This window comes from Sander vitreus, chromosome 17 (assembly GCF_031162955.1).
Source record: "Sander vitreus isolate 19-12246 chromosome 17, sanVit1, whole genome shotgun sequence".
NCBI lineage: Eukaryota > Metazoa > Chordata > Actinopteri > Perciformes > Percidae > Sander > Sander vitreus.
The window spans coordinates 4,463,591-4,486,421 of NC_135871.1; the positions used below are offsets into that span (position 1 = coordinate 4,463,591).

The 22,831-nt window shown below is 40.7% G+C and overlaps 1 protein-coding gene across 6 annotated transcripts in view; it reads right to left on the reverse strand.

Moving 5' to 3' along the window:
* Positions 1 to 21,777, reverse strand: part of LOC144532266 (stromal membrane-associated protein 1-like) — a 252,719-nt gene extending 230,942 nt beyond the window's left edge. For all 6 annotated transcript variants that reach the window (XM_078272939.1, XM_078272938.1, XM_078272937.1 and 3 more), the window contains exon 1: positions 21,491 to 21,777. In XM_078272939.1, the coding sequence (XP_078129065.1) occupies positions 21,491 to 21,608 (118 nt within the window). In that variant the 5' untranslated portion in view covers positions 21,609 to 21,777. The remainder of the gene's footprint in view (positions 1 to 21,490) is intronic.
* Between the last annotated feature and the right edge of the window lie 1,054 nt (positions 21,778 to 22,831).

Sequence of the window (22,831 nt, forward strand, 5' to 3'; positions counted from 1 at the left end):
TGCTTATCTAACATGTGTCTGTGTACGATTGTATTTGCATGAAGGAAGAGGCTCGATATAAAACCAGACGCGTTTAACAAAGTTGCATTCAACAAAAATCATTCAACAAATGTATTTTGTCAGATAATTATGACATTTAACCAAAATGTGAGATGTGTGAGACATTATTTGACTGAAATGGTTATTAGAAATAATCTTAGAAATAATTGATTTAAAAAAAGACTAACATGTTTTGACTAAAACTTGACTAAGATACCTTGAGTTCTCTTTTGACTAAAAGTAGACTAAAATGACGAGACTAAAACTTGACTAACAAAAAAAAAGATATGTGAATGACTAAATATGACTAAAACTAACAAGGACATTTGGCCCTGGTAGCAATCTGTTTACTAACAGGTAAAATTAGGCGCTTTGATTACCAGAGGCTGGAAGCGAAAGCTCCCAATGAGCCAACCAACACAGTTCTGAAGAATGTGGTCACTGGTCTCATCCTAGACTCCTCAGAGGATAGGGATAACCTGAATAGTTATGAAGCTAGCACCTGCGACAAGATGATCCAGGAGCTATCAGCTTATATTGTATAGCCGTCTGGGACACAGAAAGGTTCCATTGAAGACGTGCTGGCTCAATTATTGCTCATCATCATTGCGCATCGCTTGCGCATCATCTATCAGCGCAGAGCCCGTCTTGCTGTCTTCCAATCAGAGCTCTCACAGCTGCAGAAAAGCTATGAAGCTGAGCAGTGCAGAACGGCTTGGCTTAGACAGAGAGCCCAAGCCAGGCGTGATGAGATCTTTCAGCTAGAGGAGAGCCGTGAAGATCTGTGTGCACAGCTACGGCGTGCCGAAGAATAGAGAGTTCTATTCTCCTCCCCCTCGGAGGAGAGACCACTCACTTTCTCCTCCTCCTTGGTCTCCCCACAGTCAGAGAGACCGTTCTTGTTCTCCGCCACCTTGGTGGAGAAACCACTCTTCTTCACCTTTCCAGAGGAGAGACTCTTCTTCTTCATCTCCTCCCCCTTGGAGGAGAGATTACCACTCCCCTGCCAAAAGGGGGAGGGGTCTCTTCTTGCGGACACACTCGCACATCAACATCAGAGAAACACAGGTAGAATCAGAGTTCTGTCCACTGACAAACGGTACACGCCACAAAGCTCGCTTTGATCAGAATCCATCCCCACAGGGGAGGAGCTGTCCTAAACTGAGTGACTATGATTCTTCTGGTGTTTCGAATGGCCCACGCCGGCTCCGAAAAGATCTGCGCACTCACCAGATCGAGCCTTGGCTGCATGATTCTCTCCGATCCCGAAAGAGTGTCTGGCTTGACCTGACGGAACGGGTAAGTATGCCGACATCTTCGCACGTCCAAGAATCACATGATTCTGCCTTTGACCCTGAGCCTGATACTCCTATCACATCCAACTGTCCAGCCGACCTGGATGAATCTTCTTGGCTCCCCTCGGAGCCTCCAGTCACTTCGGTCTACTCAGAGACCACGGCTAGCAGCCTAGTGAACTCCAGTAAGGAGGTGTCAGAGCTGGTCATACTTGAGAGTCATCAAGCGCCTCTTTCGGCCTGTTTGCTGGACACAGGTGCTCCTTCCTTCAAGGAGACACCCCAGCTAATTTCTGATTGCAACAACTTGCTTAGAAAACCTTAGGGCTTGGACCCCTAATAATTCCTTCAGTTTCAATAGGCAGTCCCTCCAGGATTTCGCGATCGTGTTGTGTGACTCATTTACCAACAAAACGTACAGCGAAAGACCGTGCAAAACATTTCAGACCGTCCGATACATTTTAACATCAATGTAGACTTTAACGATTTAAAAGTCGCTGCCGTTTCCATCCTGGCTGTCGGCTCTCTGCAGCGGGTGGGGCTACTGCTCCGTACCCCCCGCGACTGACGCTTGCACACACACAAACACACACAGACACACAAAAAACACACACACGGTGGATGCAGGAGAAAAAGGAGATGAGACGACACGATGACCTAAACTGAGGACAGCTACGCTCGTTATTGTAAGTGCAATGATAAGTTAAAGTCAGTACTTTATCAAACTGTATGAATGTGTGTCCCAGCCCAGGCCAGCATAGGAAAATAAATAACAATGTAAAGATCAACAAGCCACTGACAGATATGTTCAAATTTGATTGATTCAATAAATTATTATTTTTTGTCTTAAATCCACCAGCAATTTTCATGTTATACCAACATTTACAGCATCCTGAGCCTTTTTGGTAAGGTTACTAGGAAATCTCAGCCCAGAGTAGTTTTATTCTCCCGAAAAAACAAGTTTCCTTTTTTATTTTTAAAGAACTATAAAAAAAAACTTCATTGCAACAAACATACAAAACACATTGCAACTTTTATCGCAATTTTTTACAAAAGCTCCCGCAAAATCAGGCATTTTGGGCCACAGCAATTTCAAAAAAAGGCCGCGAAATCCTGGAGGGACTGAATAGGGCCTTTGCCGTTGTCGGCGCTCGGGCCCTAATAACTTATTTCACCAGTAAAATGCTGTTAAACGACAAAAACAGATGAGCAAAGGGTCTTTTACAATAAATTTAAATGCACCACGAGGTTTACCAGTTTCAAGTAAACGCACCATTTAGTCACATCTGTGTTTTTTTTCCGACAACGGCAGTGACCAAGTGCTAGTTTGTGTCTTTAGCCGCAGACTGTCCCGGTGTTAGAATCCTCTAGAGTGAAATACAGTCACACTTTCCACTGTTTAGCTATCAGCATTTTACCGTGTTTAGTCCAGCTACTAGCTAACGGTAGGCTAACATCAACTCTAACGTTACCTGCTGCCAAGTGTAACGTTAGTTTTAACTAGCGTGACATGCAGTGATGCTTTGCCTCTAACATCTATTTTGGAGAATCAGAGAGCAGCCTTGATTTAAAAAGAACTGAGAGTTGCAGCAGACCTGCAGTTTTCTGGGAGTTTGTTCCAGGTATGTGGAGCATAAAAACTAAACGCTGCTTCCCCCTGTTTAGTTCTGACTCTGGGGACAACAAGCAGACCTGTCCCAGACGACCTGAGAGGTCTGGGTGGTTCATAGTGTAGTAGCAGATCAGAAATGTATTTTGGCCCTAAACCGTTTAGTGATTTATAAACCAGCAAAAGTATTTTGAAATCAATTCTTTGAGGCACTGGAAGCCAGTGTAGAGACTTCAGAACTGGAGTGATGTGATCCACTTTCTTGGTCTTAGGGACGACTCGAGCAGCAGCGTTCTGAATCAGCTGCAGCTGTCTGATTGATTTTTTAGGGAGACCTGTAAAGACACCGTTACAGTAGTCAAGTCTACTGAAGATAAAAGCATGGACAAGTTTTTCCAAATCCTGCCGAGACATAAGTCCTTTAACCCTTGATATATTTTTAAGGTGGTAATAGGCTGACTTTGTAATTGTCTTAATGTGGCTGTTAAAATTCAGGTCTGAGTCCATGACTACACCAAGATTTCTGGCTTTGTCTGTTGTTTTTAACATTATTGTTTGAAGCCGAGTGCTGACTTTTAATCGTTCCTCTTTTGCTCCAAAAACAACCACCTCAGTTTTTTCTTCATTTAATTTAAGAAAGTTCTGGCACATCCAGTCGTTAATTTGTTCAATGCACTTAGTCAGTTGTTGTATTGGACTATAGTCCCCTGGCAATAAGGTTATATAAATTTGTGTGTCATCCGCATAACTATGGTAAATTATTTTATTGTTTTCCATAATTTGAGCAAGTGGAAGCATGTAGATGTTAAACAGGAGAGGCCCCAGAACAGAGCCTTGGGGAACTCCGCACGTCATATTTGTATGCTCAGATGTATAATTCGCTATAGACACAAAGTAGTCCCTATTCTTTAAATAAGAATCAAACCACTTTAGTACTGAGCCAGAAATGCCAACCCAGTTTTCCAATCGGTCTAGTAATATGTCATGGTCGACCGTATCAAATGCAGCACTGAGATCAAGTAATACTAAGACTGAAATTTTGCCACTATCAGGTGTTTAAGTGGATGTCATTAAAGAATTTAACAAGAGCTGTCTCAGTGCTGTGGTGTGGTCGAAAACCCGACTGGAAGGCATCAAAACTGTTGTTTAGTGACAAGAAAAGGTTGAGTTGTTGAGAAACCATTTTTTCAATGATTTTACTTAAAAATGAAAGGTTTGATATCGGCCTATAGTTGCTCATTAGTGACGTGTCTAGATTGTTCTTTTAAGAGTGGCTTAATGACTGCAGTTTTCAGGGCCTGTGGGAAGATACCTAAGAGAAGAGACGTGTTTACAATCTGTAGAAGATCTGTAGCCAAACAATTTGAAATATTTTTTGAAAAGGCCCGCTGGTAGAATATCAAGGCAGCAGGAGGAGGTTTTCAGATGTTGTATAATGTCCTCCAGGTTTTTTCGGTTAATCATATGAAATTGGGTCATATTGGAATTTGTTTTGTCTGGACACTGTGACAACACATACCCTGTACTCGATATGGAAGCACTGACTGTCTAATTTTCTGAATTTTGTCTTTGAAGAAGGTGGCAAAATCATTGCAGGCCTTCGTGGATAAAAGTTTGTTAACCTATCGACAGTAGCAAACAAAGCACGTGAATTATTATTGTTTTTGGCAATAATGTCCGAGACGAAGCACAGCCTTGGATTCCTCAGTTCCAAATTATAAATGCGAAGTCTCTCTTTATAGGTGTTGTAGTGGACCTGGAGATTAGTTTTTCGCCACCTGCGTTCTGCTTTTCGACACTCTCTTTTTTTCTGTTCTTACCAGTATGGCATTTCTCCATGGAGATCTTTTCTTATCAGAGACAGTTTTTACCTTAATGGGAGCAATGGCATCAATTACATTTGTAATTTTACAATTGAAATTGTCTACAAGCTCAGTGACTGAGACCCCTGAGAGGGTGGGTGTGGACGAGAAAAGTTGAATGAATGTTTCACTGGTGTTGTCAGTGATATACCGTTTTCTTATTAACTTTGTTTGGACACTTTTGTGCACAGAGATAGTGCCATTAAAGAAAACACAGGAATGATCAGCGAGAGCAGCATCAGTCACCACAACCTTGGAAATGTTCAAACCCTTCGAGATAATCAAGTCCAGAGTGTGCCCCTTGTTGCTCCATCACATGCGGAGTCAGTCCATAGTTCTCAAAAATGCAACACAGTTCTTTGTCCCTCTATCCTGGGGGTTGTCAATATGAATGTTGAAATCACCAACAATAACTACACAGTCAAAGTTAATATAGATGTCAGCAGTTCACTAAAGTCGTCAAAGAAGGATGCACAGTGTTTAGGTGGCCTGTAGATAATTAGAAATATAGGTCGAGAGGGGGACCTCAGCTGAAGAGCCACATATTCAAAAGAAGCACAGTTTCCATAAGATATTTAAGTGCATTGGAACGAGTGCAATGGCGACTCCACCTCCTTTCTTATTCGCTCTATTCTCACTCATAAAATTGAAGCTAGGGGGAGCTGACTCTACAAGAACAGAATCACTGTTATTATGTTCTAACCAGGTTTCAGTTAAAAACATGAGGTCAGGATTGTGCTTAATAATAAAATCATTGATTAAAAATAATTTACCCGCCAAAGACCTGACGTTTTAGTAAGGCTAATGTTTTTATAACAAAAAACATCTGTTACATTCAAGCCATTGCCAAATGAGTTGATCCAAAGCTAGTAAAGACTATCAGCTCCACACAACTCTCTGTATTTCTCAGTAAGGCTGTGTTTAGTAATTGGTGTCGTCCGGCGACCTTCACGGGGGAGACAGAAACTACGCACTTTAGCTTAAAGTAACAGCGACATTAAAAATGTATTAATATTTATTAATCCGCGGTTCACATGCATTCTGAACCGTGAGTGTTGATCCGTAAGGACCACGGATCAACTATGGTCCGTTACACCACTAGTAAACATGTTCTAGCAGAGACACAAAATACAGGTATGAACCTGAAAAGTCAAAGCGCCAACAGAGGGCACTGTAATGGTAACAACAGTCAATCTTTAAGAGTTCATAGTGGACCCTCAAAGGTGTCTTCAGATTTGCCTGATAGGGTGTTTATTCAAAACTGTGTGGGCTTGTACAAACTGCACTGGATTGACAACTGTCTCACTTTACTATTAGTTTTGCTAAACATGATAGAATGTAGCCGTGGCTATGGAGGGTAGAAGCCATTCCCATTCATGATCTGACCTACTGCACTGGTCTGTATCATTAACCTACCGTTTACTGCATAGTCTATTTGAATGCTGTCCTATTAACCCAACCTTAAAATCAACTTCCCATGGTCTTCAAATGAAGGAATAAATGCAACCGATGCAAATGATCACTATGAACTGAATAGCACATGGATGAGCAGTAGCTTCCTCTGAACACATTAGTATCTGTTCATCTGTGTCTCATGTGGATATTTCAGATTCAATAACAGTTTTATTATGCTATGCACCTTTAGTTTGGACAGAAATAGACAGCTGAATTGAGTTCTCTCTCAGTAGACATGAGCCCTGCAGTTACCACACACACAGGATACAAACATACCAATGCTAATTAGTAGACTGCTGACCTGATTAGACACAAATCGGTTTACACACACACACACACACACACACACACACACACACACACACACACACATATAATGATACATCATGATATCGGTCTAACTATGAATAGAAAAATGTCTGTGAAAAGGTTAAGTGCAGGTGTTCTCTTTATTTACTGCAATTCCAAACTGTTAAAAAGCAGCACACTTTTTTCAGTCTGTAAATTAAAATGAGAACTATAGAGCAACCAGACTTTGGACTTAAACATGGCCGGGGCATCTGTTATTTTCCTCAAACTGCTGTCCGCCATCCCATTTAAAAAAAACCTCTTCCTCCTCGGCTAGTTAACTTACAGCGGGGAAAATAAGTATTGAGCGCGTCAACATTTTTCTCAGTAAAGATTTTTCTGACGGGGCTATCGGCATGACATTTTCGCCAGATGTCAGTAACAACCCAAGTAATCCACACATACAAAGATATCAAAACAAATAAGTCCATAAATTAAGTTGTGTGTAATAAAGTGAAATGACACAGGGAAAAAGTATTGAACACACTTGCTGAAATGTATTTAATACTTAGTAGAAAAGCCTTTTTTTGGTAATGACACCTTCAAGACACCTCCTGTATGAAGAAACTAGTCGCACACATTGCTCAGCTGTGATTTTTGCCCATTCTTCCACACAAACTGTCTTAAAATCTTGAAGGTTCAGGGGGCATCTTCTATGAACTCTGATCTTCAGTTCTTTCCAGAGGTTTTCAAATGGATTCAAGTCAGGTGATTGACTGGGCCATTCTAATTTCCTTTCTCTGAAACCAATTGAGAGTTTCCTTGGCTGTGTGTTTGGGATCATTGTCTTGCTGAAATGTCCACCCTCGTTTTATCTTCAGCATCCTGGTGGATGGCAGCAGATTCTTATCAAGAATGTTTTTGGTTTGTCTGATTTCTCGTAGTTTCCTGTTATTTCTCTATATTTTTGTTCTTAATCACTGTTCATACATTTCTGAATGTTTACAGTGGGGCAAAAAAGTATTTAGTCAGCCACAGCTTGTGCAAGTTCTCCCACTTAAAAAGATGAGAGAGGCCTGTAATTTTCATCATAGGTACACTTCAACTATGAGAGACAAATGAGAAAAACAAATTCAGAAAATCACATTGTAGGATTTTTAATTAATTTATTTGCAAATTATGGTGGAAAATAAGTGTTTGGTCAATAACAAAAGTTCATCTCAATACTTTGTTATATACCCTTTGTTGGCAATGATTGGTCAAACGTTTTCTGTAAGTCTTCACAAGGTTTTCACACACTGTTGCTGATATTTTGGCCCATTCCTCCATGCAGATCTCCTCTAGAGCAGTGATGTTTTGGGGCTGTAGCTGGGCAACACAGACTTTCAACTCCCTCCAAAGATGTTCTATGGGGTTGAGATCTGGAGACTGGCTAGGCCACTCCAGGACCTTGAAATGCTTCTTACGAAGCCACTCCTTCGTTGCCCGGGCGGTGCGTTTGGGATCATTGTCATGCTGAAAGACCCAGCCACGTTTCATCTTCAATGCCATTGCTGATGGAAGGAGGTTTTCACTCAAAATCTCACGATACATGGCCCCATTCATTCTTTCCTTTACACGGATCAGTCGTCCTGGTCCCTTTGCAGAAAAACAGCCCCAAAGCATGATGTTTCCACCCCCATGCTTCACAGTAGGTATGGTGTTCTTTGGATGCAACTCAGCATTCTTTCCCCTCCAATCACGACGAGTTGAGTTTTTACCAAAAAGTTCTATTTTGGTTTCATCTGACCATATGACATTCTCCCAATCCTCTTCTGGATCATCCAAATGCTCTCTAGCAAACTCCAGACGGGCCTGGACATGTACTGGCTTAAGCAGGGGGACACGTCTGGCACTGCAGGATTTGAGTCCCTGGCGGCGTAGTGTGTTACTGATGGTAGCCTTTGTTACTTTGGACCCAGCTCTCTGCAGGTCATTCACTAGGTCCCCCCGTGTGGTTCTGGGATTTTTGCTCACCGTTCTTGTGATCATTTTGACCCCACGGGGTGAGATCTTGCGTGGAGCCCCAGATCGAGGGAGATTATTAGTGGTCTTGTATGTCTTCCATTTTCTTATAATTGTTCCCAGTTGATTTCTTAACACCAAGCTGCTTACCTATTGCAGATTCAGTCTTCCCAGCCTGGTGTAGGTCTACAATTTTTGTTTCTGGTGTCCTTTGACAGCTCTTTGGTCTTGGCCATAGTGGAGTTTGGAGTGTGACTGTTTGAGGTTGTGGACAGGTGTCTTTTATACTGATAACAAGTTCAAACAGGTGCCATTAATACAGGTAAGAGTGGAGGACAGACGACTATTTTGGTTCTCTTAAACAAGAAGTTACAGGTGTGTGAGAGCCAGAAATCTTGCTTGTTTGTAGGTGACCAAATACTTATTTTCCTGAGGAATTTGCTAATAAATTCATTACAAATCCTACAATGTGATTTTTTCTCATTTTGTCTCTCATAGTTGAAGTGTACCTATGATGAAAAAATACAGGCCTCTCTCATCTTTTTAAGTGGGAGAACTTGCACAATTGGTTGCTGACTAAATACTTTTTTGCCCCACTGTATGTTGTATTGTCTTGTCTTCTGTACTGTCCAGTCCTACCGAGGACCCTCTCGAAAATGAGATGACACATCTCAAGAGGTATTCCTCGTACAATAAATAAACATAAAATATAAAAAAAATGTCACGGTACATTTCTCCATTCATCCTTCCTTCAGTTATATGAAGTCTTGCCAGTGCCAGATGCTGAAAAACAGCCCCACACCATGATGCTCCCACCTCCAAACTTCACTGTTGGTATGGTGTTTTTAGGGTGACGTGCAGTGCCATTTCTACTCCAAACATGGTGTATGCTATGACAGCCAAAGAGTTCAATTTTGGTCTCATCTGACCGGATTATATTATCCCAGTATGTGATTGGCCTGTCTAGATGTTGTGCAGCAAACTTTAAGCGAGCTTCCACATGCCTTTTCTTGTGCAGTGGTGTGTTGGTGGTGTGCATGCATAGAGGCCATGGTGGTTGAGTGCATTACTAATTGTTTTCTTTGAAACAACTGTACCCGTTTCTTCCAGGTCTTTCTGAAGATCTCCGTGAGTGGTCCTTGGTTCTTCAACAACTCTTCTAAGTATTCTATGGACTCCTCTGTCAGAAATCTTGCAAGGAGCACCTGGTTGTGGCAGGTTAATGGTGTTAATGGGAAAGCTTTACTTTTACCCATCATGAAATGCCTCTTGAGTGACACCTTGGTAATGAGAAACCTTTTTATAGGCCATCAAATAGGACTAATCCAGCTGATATTAATTTGCACTAATAGGGGGGGCAGGATTGCTTCCTAAATACTGACAGATTTCAGCTGGTTTATTGGCTTCCCATGCCTTTTTACACCCCTTTTTCTTCATGTGTTCAATATTTATTCCCATTATCATTCCACTTTAGTACACATAACTTTTGACATGGACATACATGTTTTGATTTCTTTGTATGTGTGGATTACTTGGGTTGATAATGACATCTGGTAAAAATGTCATTCCAATAGCCCCATCAGAAATATATTTACTGGGAAAAATGTTACTTATTTTCCCCGCTGTATGTAAGTTTCCCTCATTCATGTGTTGAGCGCCACCTCCAGGAGCCATGCAGTAGCCACGCATGGGAGCACGGAGAAAGTACAACAATATATTGCTGTATCGATATTTCGTCCCACCCACCCCGAGCCTGCCTGCACAAAAGATAGGCTACACACATGCCAACATCCAAGCACAATGACACTCAGAGACACACACCCACTTTCAGGTAAATAGATACCAATGAAGATGACATCACAAGCACACACTTAAATCAATCACACAAATATAGATTTTTAACCTGCATCGCCATGCATACAAACAAAAACTCAGTGAGACAACCACAAAGATGACAAGACAAACAAACAGAGTCATCCCAGCTGAGAGACACACAGACAGACAGCCTCCATGAGTGGCAGCGGAACTTTCCAACTGAAGAGAGAGGGGGGGTGGGGGGTGGGGGCAGCCAAGCATGAAATTAAAGCCCAAACTGTCAACCTGAGGTGTGTGCGTGTGTGTGTGTGTGTGTGTGTGTGTGTGTGTGTGTGTGTGTGTGTCCCTCGCTTAAATCCTGCTAAACATGCTGATGGATGTTTAAGACAACAAATAAGTACAAAAAATAAACAAGGTACATCGGAATTTACTGATGCGATTCCTGCGAGCTTGTTCGATCAATACTGAGCAAGAACAAAAGTCTCTGACGAGGAAGCAGACAGAAGACTAAAGATACAAAGTTTTAAGCTGTAAGGCTGAAGGCTTTGTGGACTTAAGCCATGTCTGACTTGAGTCATCCAAACCCTGCGGTACAGAGAATACTGCAGTTTTCATCTGTTCTGAACCACAGCACGCAGCAAATCATCATGGCTTCTGTCACAGACCCCTTTCTACCTTTTTATTTGACTCTTTTTCACCATTTCTTTAGGTATTTATGTCCTTTCATTTTCTCTTAATGCCCTGCTGTAAAACACCTAGAAAGCTCAGCATTGCCAGAGCTCTGTATATAATAATATCCATAGTTCTTTAACTTATGTTTGGCTGAAACCAAATTAACTCCTCTCCTCTTTACTTCTAGCAATAAGAAACAACAGCTAATGTTACTACATAAAATGGTGCCCCTGGTAAGAGAATAAAACCAATGTGGTGCGAAATTCAGCGGTAGTCTCTATTAAAAAGTAGTTCAGCAACCTCCAGTTCCTAATTAATAAAATGTCCTCTTAGCATATCACCGGAAAAGGCTGACAAAATGTTCAGCACAGGCCGGAGGAGAGTGGAAAATCATTGAGTGGCGAGCAGGATGCTGAGGGGGAAATAATAAAGCGCTGTGCTGCTCCCTGCTGGCCCGTTACTGTGAGTCAGTGTCAGCAGTAATGACGAGGAGTGGATAGACTGCTTTCCTCTTTATTGTTACGATAATAAAAAGTCATCATCTGGTCTCATTGTCTTGTTCTTTAACAAATGGAGGAACATTATGATCCAGACAGTCTATAAATCATGACAGATGGATACCAAGTTAAACCATTATCAGAGGTAATAAAGACTCAGCTAGAGGGATATACACAGGGACTGGATGCAGAATTGAAATAACTTTTAACTTTTAGTCTACATTCTAGCATGTGGTTTGTTTCATTATGTTTTCAATAGGAAAGCGATGAATGCGCCCTTGCATTCATCGCTTTCCTCCAGTAGGTTTTATTTGCAGTTAATTATTAACTGCATTCTGGTGAATTTTTATGCAACACATTTTTTTTTCTACAACCCTGTTGTGTTCTTTAACCCCCCGATGTAGCACAGGTAGACTTCAGGGTTTTCCCTGCCATTATAAGTCTTGTGCAGCACCCGAGCTGTTTTTGTCAGCACCTATGCTGAATTAATGTAAAATGCGGCAAAAAAGCGCCAATAACTTTGAAAAAAAAGCATCAAACTAAAACACTTTTCTCAGGTCTAAACTTTTTAAGTGTTATTTATTTATTATCTGCTCTAGCTTTTCCAAAATTTTAGACACATGTATGGTGATAATAATAGTCAAAAATTATGTCGAAGTGCATTCTTTTTTTATTGATAAACATCACATTTTCCCTTAAACCCCTCTGCCAAATTTGCGCACCTAAGTCTTCAATGAACCCTGGAAAAACACTGGACTTTATATTTCACTGTTTTCCGTCAGAAAGAGAAATTGAAAAGAGACGTGGGCTGCAAGGTTAGGATGGTACGGTCCACTATAGTGGTTTCTGAAATTGTTGGGGAAACATATTTACAGGTAAGAAGGATAAATACATGTTCTTAGCCCCCTCAACGGTTACCTCTTTTGGGGAGTGGCATGTCCAATTTTTTGAGGGGGACAAATCTACCTCTTCTCAATAATGGGGGGGGGACATATCCCCTGCATCCCCGTCGAAATCTACACCTATGGATGAATGATACTAGAGCTTCAGCGAGCCCGTATAGGCCACACTGTTTAGAATGTTTTGACCTGTTCAGCATTTTCAATTTAAGCAACGTAGGGCTGTGCAATTAATCAAATTGTGATCGCCATTTTGGCTCCTACCGAGAAAAACGATTATTTTGCACATTACATTTTGCGAGTAAACTCCTATTTTGTCTTGTGTGATGAAGGGGAATTCAAAAGGATCAAATGGGAAAAGTAGTAAGGGAAATTTCACAGTACAAGGTGTTTTCACTGTTGATTTGTTTAACTGTTTCACTGTTTTTTCAGTTCAATAAATCAGGGTACCCCCAGGATCCTCCAACTTAAATTCAAGGGTTTTTTAAGACCTTTTTAATACCATTTCAAATGAAATTCAATGCCAACTTCGTACCCATTCCGACAGAAGTAGGAGGGGAAAATGTCAAATCTGTATACATTTTAAACCCTAGAAAATAATTATGTACAAGTAGGCTACTTGAATAAAACATTTTATTTAAATTATCAGCCATATTTAATACAATTTATTGGATTATAATAATCCAATTAGATATATTACACTGCATAATGAGCACTTTTACTTTTGGTACTTTAAGTATATTTTGATATATACTTTTGTACTATTACTTAAGGAAGAATGCAGGACTTATAACTGACAAGTAATTTGTAACTCTACAACACGCTGTTTTTTTTCTACTTTTACTGCAATACATGATCTTGAAGTCTTCCACCTCTGTAAATCACCAACAACAGTCGTGCATGAATACCTGCAGCAGTGTTTAACACTGAAAACACACAGCTCAGTTCAGCGTTTACTTGCAGTTCTGCTACAGTAGCAGATAACCTTTAACGTTACCTGCCGGTCACTTCGTCTCTAAACAGTCCGCTCACAGTGAAGTCCTGCACGGATCAACAGATGTTAGAGTCCTGCGGCCGCTCGCTTTGTTTGTTATAAGACGCGCACCACGACTGGGACGTCTTGGGACCAATTGGTGGGATGGCTGTGAACATAGTACACGGCGATACCAATGAGGTTTAACCATGTATCCAGCTGATTTAAATAGCTCACGTTACGGTTTTGTGTGAATAGTTAACTTCATTTAATATTGTATGTAGCGTTTTAATGTGCAGGGTGCAAATGTTCCAACAAAACAAGTTCCTTCTCGCAGAGCACCCGTCACTGCGTCTGGAGCTTAGCGCCCAAGACGATTGTGATTGGTTTAAAGAAATGCAAACAACCAATATGTTTTTATTTCCTATCCTCGAATGTATCTGTGGAGGAGCCAGACCTTACTACTACAGTGGAGATAGGTCTGGCTAGGGCTGCATGATTATGGCCAAAATGATAATCACGATTAATTATCACAATTATTTGTTGATTTTAACCAGAACAAATAAATGCACAAATAAAAAAACTAATTTTATTGTCACATAGGCTAATTATAACTGCTTTCACATCCATATTGTGCTACATTCCTGCTAATACATCCATATTGTGCTACATTCCTCTTTTGTTGAAGGAGTATGCCATTTCAGCTGTTGTGCGACCGCTTTGTGCGTTTGCCATGAAAAGATACAGGCAACGCAATTTTCTGTTCACGTTAACGGCGCATGTTAAAATCCCGGTATCTACCGGACGAAATAGCAACGAGGATTACGTTGCCACTTAAATGTTTGCGTTGCGCTCTGATGCTCCAAAACAGACATTAGAGGCAACAGAAACATCGCTGCATGTCACGCTAGTAAACACTAATAACACGTTACACAGCAGGTAACGTTAGCCTACCATTAGCTACAGTAGTAACTGGATTAAACACGGCTAAAATACTGACAGCTAAAACGGTGTAGTGTGATAGTATTTCACTGTAGAGGATTCCAACAGCGGGGCGTACAACAGTCTGCCGCTAAAGCTATGACCTAAAAGACACAAACTAGCACTATGGTCACTGTTGTTGTCTGAAAAACTACACAGACGGGACAAAATGTTGCGTTTACTGGTAAACCTCGTGACCGACTTATGACGGACTGCTATCTGTTGTGGAATTTTCCTCATGTTACTCTGTCCTCTGTGACTGTCTACATCTAGAAACTAAGCTGCGCGGTGCAAGGGAACAACTGATTGGCTCATGGAGGCACGTGATCAGTGGTTTACGGAGCGCTAAATTGGCTTTGCAAAAAAAAAAAACTTAGAAACGGAGCGTTCTATGAACGGAATGATGCATTTAAAATATTGTTCAATCACGCGAATTTTATTGTGGGAAGCCCAAATCGTGATCGTGATTAAAATTGGATTAATTGTGCAGCCCTAGGTCTGGCAATGTTAGACTAGCCTTTGAGTGAGAAGGCTAAAGTACATGCCTTTGTTTTGGCCAGTATGATTTAGGGCTAACATCAGCCCAAACAATAACACATCAGTTCTTAGAAGTCTCCTTCCATTGCTGACGTAAAGCTGCCTTTGTGCAGAAACTATAAAATGCTTCAATGTAGTAAAAAAACCAAGCTTGCATTGTATTTCGTACATGTGCAATACATGAAACTTCTTTAACAGTTGGAAACAACTTAATGCAACATTGAACCCAACCAGCCACCGATATAGGCAGGCGGTGCTGCAGTTTCTCACTGAGGACCGTCCCCATTACTGGACCCTGCAAGGCCAACCTGTCCTTCGCACATTTAAAATGTGTACAATTGCAGGTGTGTATGCAATATGCTGGCTCCAAATTAGTGTGAGTGTGTGTGGGCCTGTGCCAGTATCTTATGTGTGTGACAGCAGAGACGTACCAAGGACAGGTCATCAAAGAGCTGAGTGCCCCGCTGGCGCTTGCCAAGATCTGCTGTGGCAGCACAGAGGAAAGCATGTGCCAGCTCTGAGCACCCCGAGCCACAAATCACAACACTGACACACTGCCAGCATGTGTGCGTGCATGCCACATTGGTGAAAGGATTGTGTTAAAACCAAAGGCGAAAATTATAGTCTGGACTCTAAGTAATGGATAGACTGAAATGCCAAGGAGGACAGGAAAATGGAATTGCAATCAATAAGGAGTCCATGTGCGCTCGCTCTCACACACGCACACACAAACACACACACAGGAAATGTAGGGCAGTGTGTGTGTGTGTGTGTGTGTGTGTGTGTAGGCAGGAGTCAGGGTGGAATTACAGCTGAGAGGCTAAGGTGAGTCACCACACTACGGTGGCAGGGCTGCCACACCCCGATACACTGGCTCACTTCTCTTATTTGATAACTCCTTGGTTGAGCCGGATGTTGTTCTGGCCCTCCTTCGTGAAGGCCGTCTCAAAGCTTTATTCCTGCCCCAAGGATCGAGGAGGGATCTCGGAGGAGTGAGGCAAGTGGAGGAGCCATGGGAGTAATTTAAGGGAAAGGAGATTCAGCCACCGACTGCAGCAGGCAGCATGGATGACACAGTGTTCGAACTAACCCTAAAACAAACTGATCAATCAAACCAGAGCTCTGTACTCTGTGTGGTCAATCAGCCATGGAGTGAATGCTTGTTTTAAAAATCAATACAATCTAATACACTGCCTCTGCTTTGTTGGGAGTGCACTGCATTCAGTAAAGGGATTTCAGGGATAATGACTGAAACAAATGACAAAAAGATGGTAACCCACATTAGCTCCATTTAAAAACCATCATGTTTTAGCCCAAAAACCAAAAAAGATAAATACAGTTTATTGAAGATATATTTTCTGCAGCCAGCAGCTGCGAAACAAGCTACAATGTAAGTTAATAGGGCAGTTGTCCAGCTTGTATTTACCTTCACAAAAGTGCTTGTTTTGCCGCTGACAGGCTCAGATTAATATTCTAATAAGTCTGACATTATGGAAAGGATTTCTAAGGAGGTTGACCTTTCTGTTAAAGAGTAAGATCCTTTTTTCAAAACATAAAAACATCTGCAAAATTGCGTTCACAAAACCCACCAGACTCCATGTAAATGAACAGTAATTTTAGCATCATAAAATATACTCCATTCAAAACCGACAGAAAAATAAATAAATCTATCAAAGCCGTTATCGGTCATCTTTCCACTTTTCCAACCATCACAACTCTAGTTTTGGTTGAAATAAACACACAGTTTATGGATTTACATGTGAAAATATGTTGGCTCTATACACGCTCAAAGTATTGATTTTTTAAATAGAGTCTGGTGGGTTTAGCGCTAGCGACCTCAGAGTTGTTTCTGGTTAAACAGAAAGGTCTCAAAGAGGTTTTAAAAAGGCCTCTCTCTGTAGGGATCCTTTCCATAATGTTGGCAGACACTTAGAATATTAATCTGAGCTTTTTAGTGGCAAAATAAAGCACTTTTAGTGGACCAAATTGACGCTGAACATTTGCCCCATATGGTTACATTGCAGCCCGGTCTGTGGGTCCGTCGCTATCGGTTACAGCGTTCACTCTTAATACTGGACCAATGTCAAAGATTGTTGTTCCCATCAGTCACTTAGACACAAAAAACAGTAGTTACCCTTACAGTTCAAGTTTAAACATTTTAAATGCAGCAACAAGGGGCGTCTGGTAGCTCACCTGGTAGAGCATGCGCCCCCTTTAATTTCTGCTGTTGCTATTATATTCTACGTGGACCGCATAATTAAATGGTTGGTAGAAAGAACATCTTTCAAATATACACGTATCTTGTTTCTGCATGAAAACAATCATGAGATGATGCAGTTGCTTGTTGTTGAGACTGACACCTGTCCTCCCCTGTTTTCTTTTTCAAACTGAGAAATCAAGTATAGATCCTTTGCGGACAATTAGCTTATATTTAGTAAGCAATCTTTAAGACTTTTCTAAGATCTTATGATTATAGCTTTAAGGTGCTCATATTATGCATTTTGGAATTTTCCTTTTCCTTTATTGTGTCATATATCTTTTTTGTGCACGTAATAGGTTTACAAAGTGAAAAAGCCCAAAGTCCACCCCAAAGGGACTTACCATCTCCAACAGAAAACACTGTTCACAAACTGCTCCAAACAGCTCTATTGTAGTCCAGCCTTTTAAGTTTTTAAGCTTTTTGAGTGTTATTTATTTATGTATTATCTGCTCTAGCTTTTCCAATGTTTTAGAACACAGATATGGTGATAATAATGCTACAAAATGATGTGAAAAAGAGACGCAAAACTACCGCAAAAGGGACACAAACCGACTACAAAGAGACAGCAAATGACCACAGAGACCCAAACCAACTCCACAGAAAACACAAATGACCACAGAGACCCAAACCAACTCCACAGAAAACACAAATGACCAAAAAGAGACTACAAAGAGACGCAAACCCCACAAAGAGATACAAAACGTATGGGGAAATAGCATTTGTTGGTTTTTTGAAAAACACAACATTTTCTTGAGGAATGACGCCTAAACACCCTGCAACATACGCTCACCTAAGTCTTCCACAAAGCTAGGGAAAACACTGCATATAATGTAATGTGTGACTCTGAGAGGGTGTGCAATAGGTCAGGCTCATGGTGAGATTCAAGACTGCCCTCTGCTGGACCACAAGGTAAACTACCTTATACCATCTGTTGTGCATAGACTGTGACTTTTCAATATTGCATTGCAGGCTAGACAGTTTTTTCCACAATTACTTGCTTAGGTCTTTTAGTTCTGGAACTTACTCAGCACAAGAAAACACCTGTTAACGTATTACAATGAATTATGAGGCTTTTTGCACAACAGCCATATATTGTTTGGCTAAAATAGCTGTGACATAGTGAATATGACTCATCGGGCATGGCTGGATGCTGCTGCTTTATGAATAACGTTTGTAAATATGACTCAGGCTGCAGGGTCACTGATGCAGAAAACACTAATCAGCAGATCCGATTTGAATGCAGTTCAGTGAAGAAAAAAACAGATTATTTACTTGATTAGCTGCTGAAATCAACAGTCTAAATAAGAGTCAGCAGTGACAGGATATACAAATACACTTTGATCTGTGAGAGGAATATACTTAAGTCGAGTCACAGTCAAGTTAGAAATACAAGGACTTTAGTCTTGACTTAAATAATAACTTCCGAACAATAAGAGCTTTTAAAATACTAATTATCTGTAATGTGTCAAATAAAAAGGGTAAGTTGATGAGTTAGAGAGGATTATAACCCTGGAAACCATCAATGTGAACAAAAATCAACTATACCAAAGAAAAAGATATGTCTTCCTTGCAAAACCATCATTTAAATTAGCATGACATCGAGCGTGACACTTCTTGGAAACAGGAGTTTGATTTAAAAAACCAAAAAAATCAAAAGACCCCTTACTAGCTTTTTTCCCCAGAACTTTCCACCGCATCTCACGGTGTTCCTCAGTGGATGATGTTTGATCAACAACTGAGACATACTAATGAGAAACATTTATTTATTTATTTGACAGGGACAATGCACAGCTCCTTAGCAGTACCACGGTTAGCTATAAGCTCATTTTTATCTGTAGTCCCTGGGCAGGAAAGAGAGAATAACATCTCTGTCAGAAGGGAAACCTAACACTGGAGCATAAAAAGCTAACACAACAGTAAAGAACAACAATCAAATTTCACAGTATTAAACTTAAATCACCCACAACAACAACAACAACAACAAAAACCACAACATGAAGACAACAGTACAATTTCACAACATTAAAACACCACAACAGTGCCAACAATTTCTCTATGAAAACTGAGCAAACTGAGTCATCTGAAAAAGAGGCAGTTGAAAGTAGGGCTGGGCAATATATAGATATTATATGGATATCGATATTTGAGGCTAGATGTCGCCTTAGATTTTGGATATTGTAATATGACACAAGTGTCGTCTTCCTGGTGTTAAAGGCTGCATTACAGTAAAGTGACTATTTGCCTATATTATTTGCCTTTACACAATTAGTTATTATATCTACATTACTGATGATTATTTGTGTAAATATTTGTAAAAGCCCCATTTGTCAACCCTATAATATTGCCGGCGATATCTTGATATATATATCTTGATATTCGATTTTCTCCATATGGCCTATCTCTAGTTGAAAGAGCTGCAAAAGGCTAGTAAGTGGACTTTGAGCTAAAGATCTTTTCTTTTTTTTAACTAGGTTGTATATTATTTATGAAAACGAAATACTACTCACTATATATTTAAAGATTATATTAAAAAGAAAAGACTTCTGGTCTGAAAGGGTTATTCAACTCTATTCTGCCAAACTGTGGGTAATTCATGTTTACTGTAGGTGCATTTACCTACCACAATGTGCCTGCTAGCAGCTACAACATCAAGCTAGGTCCATGAAACGTTATTTAGATTAGCATCAAGGAAATGAGTACAACTGATATTTAACCTGAACTGATAAAAGAAGCAGCATCAGCAGCAGGAAGTGGAAAATCGTGATCAAAACTGATTCACCGTCTGAGGGCTGGCTGAGGGAGGTCTGGTACTACAGATTACACTTGTCAAATGGCAAAGTGATGACGCAAAAGGCATTTAATCTCAGTCATAGTAGTCCGGATGAGAGCCGTTCACACTCAAATTTAAAAGTCTGGGAATTTCGAGCTCCCATACTTGTCGGCAAACATACAAAGACTGGTTCCTAAAGATTTATAAAACCTCCTCGATCAAACAGTACCTTGGAGACTGTGCAAGGGAATATTAAACTTCCAGTTTTTTTTATTGGAGTTTTGGGTGGTGATTGCTCTGTAGGGCATCGCGAGTGAGATGTAACGTTAAGGTGTTGTCCCCAGCTGCAAACCAACAGTATCCGATGCTGACGTGTTTTTCTATGCGAGACATTCAGCGAGGACACTACACCACTAATTTAATGTTGCCTACAAAGGACCCGCACGTTTTCCGCTCATAAATAAACCAGTCAAGGACATGACATCGATACTCTCGGGGGCTAAACCTGCGTCAAGCTGTCAAGAAACGGTACAAAACCGGAAATACAGGCCATCGGATTTCAAAATAAGGCTTTTAAAAAGGGAAATTTCAAATGACAAAAATGTAAACATGAAAAATACAAAAATATTAAAACCTCATAAACAAAGAATCCAATCAGCCTCCCATGTTCAGTGATCAATTCAAATTCCAACATTGCTTATCCTATACCAAGAAAAGTCTGGAGTGCTCGGAAGTTCAACACAAATCACGAAGGTGCTCTTTGGAAAGGGAACACAGAACTTCAAAAAGAAAAAAAAAGTCCAAGGCACTCTTCTTGTTCTTGTTCTTAAATGGCTATTTCATATCGTAATCTTGCATTAAAAACAGAACTGGGCATCAACCCACACGTGTCAGCACAAAGCGGCCTTCGTCAGGCCTTCTTGCTTATCCTATTCTTTGTCAAGGATTCAGAGTACGAATCAGCTAAAAAAAAAAAAATTTGATGTAAACAATAAAGCAAGTCAAAATTTTAACTTCTCATCTGACTTTTCAGAAAACCTTATAACAAAATGTCTTTCTTTATATAATTAACCTCCCACTGTAGCTAATTTATTGGGGGTATTTATTGCTTAAAATGTCATCCTCTCGTTTTCTTTATTACCAAATAATGCAAGAGCTCGATGGGGGTTTTATTTTGAAAATGCTAAGCGGAAATTGTATATTTTTGTGGTTACTTGCACAAATATCGCTCACGAGTATTTGTTTTGACTTAATTCTAACTGGACAGGCAATACATTTGTTTATATTGTACAACATACATATGAAAAAAATTTCTTTAATCTGAATTACACACATTGGCATTAGCAACTGACGTTAACGGTAGAAGGGATGTAACGTTAAGCATAGCTCCACAGTGACTCACATTTGAGTAACGTTAACGTTAAAATATGTTGCTAGCTTTAGCAAGCCGTTTGCTGCCAAGTTTCCACATCATTTCATATTTCTATACTCCATTTCTGACAAGGAGGTTTACAAGAAACATTGTCGGGCTTACCTTTTGCCTCACAGTCAGCACAGAACTTGTTGTGTTCCTCCCTCAGCAGTTTAGACAGAATGGCCTGATGCTGCTCATTCAATTTCTGGGCTTTTTCTCGCTCCGAGCGCGTCGTCATCTCGCAAAAGTTTGGGAGTTACTAGTCCTGCTTGTGTCGAGCCGATAAAAACCACGAAGTCCTCAGTTCGTATTAAAAAGCGTGTGACATCCCCTTGTATCCGCACTGTACCGCCTGTATTCAGCTAGCTTGCAACCTGCTAACAAGGTAATATGGATCCAAGGCAACATCATCCCTGCTGCATTCAAGACTATCGGAATTTTTCGTATTCACAATTATTTTTTACTAGTAGTGCATGCAATCAATTCAGGATTGTGTTATCACTCTCAGCCAGAGCTCCTAGCTGAACTGATTTTTGGACAGATTTTGGGACTGTTACTGTTACAAAAATGCTGTTTATTCTCATTGTAAGTAACTATAACCAATAACCTGGTGCACCTGGTGCTTTGATCCCTGATGCTTTAGTTTCTATCACTGACTATGTTTACATGCGCATAATATTTCGGGTTTTGCCCTTTTCCGAAAAAGACGATATTCCGACTAAACTGTTCACATGGCTAATGACAGTAAACATTCCACTAATATTCCCGTGTACATGCAACCGTGCGAAAATAGGATTTTTTTTCAAAGTTTTCCACCAGGGGCGGATTTGTTTTAAGAATTTTTTGGGGGGGTGCTTTTCCCTTTGTTTGATAGTTACAGAGAATAGACAGGAAAGGTGGGAGAGAGATGGGGGATGACATGCAGCAAAGGGCTACAGGTCAGATTCGAACCCGGACTGCTGCAAAGGACTCTAGGACCTACATGGGGCGCACGCTCTTACTGGGTGAGCTAGAGGTCACCCCAGGGGGTGAACTTGTTTGACCATACATGAAAACAGCCTCTCTCTTTCATCCCTTTTACCAGCTTCTTGAAAAGGTTGGCGTTGGGATGTTTGTGCATATTCAAAAACCCAAGTCTTTCATAATGTTTAAAAGTAGCTTTGTTTCTCCTTCTTTTCTTTTAGGCATGCATTTCTACCGCAGCCCTGCAAACGGTTGGCTGGTTGGTTTGTGTTCAACAACCATAGCAATGCACAGAGCTGATCGTAAGCCGTAAACAGGCAAGATGCTGTAAACTGTCTGTAAACTGCCGTAAAAACCCAGATTTTAGACGCATATTCCAATTCACTGTTGTGAAGACCCCTCCCACTTTGTGGGTGGCTCTTGCCATTTTCCCTGTGAGCTGTTTAGGAGGTAGTCCGAGTGGCAGAGGTGTGGCAGGAGGATCAGCCACACTTGAGT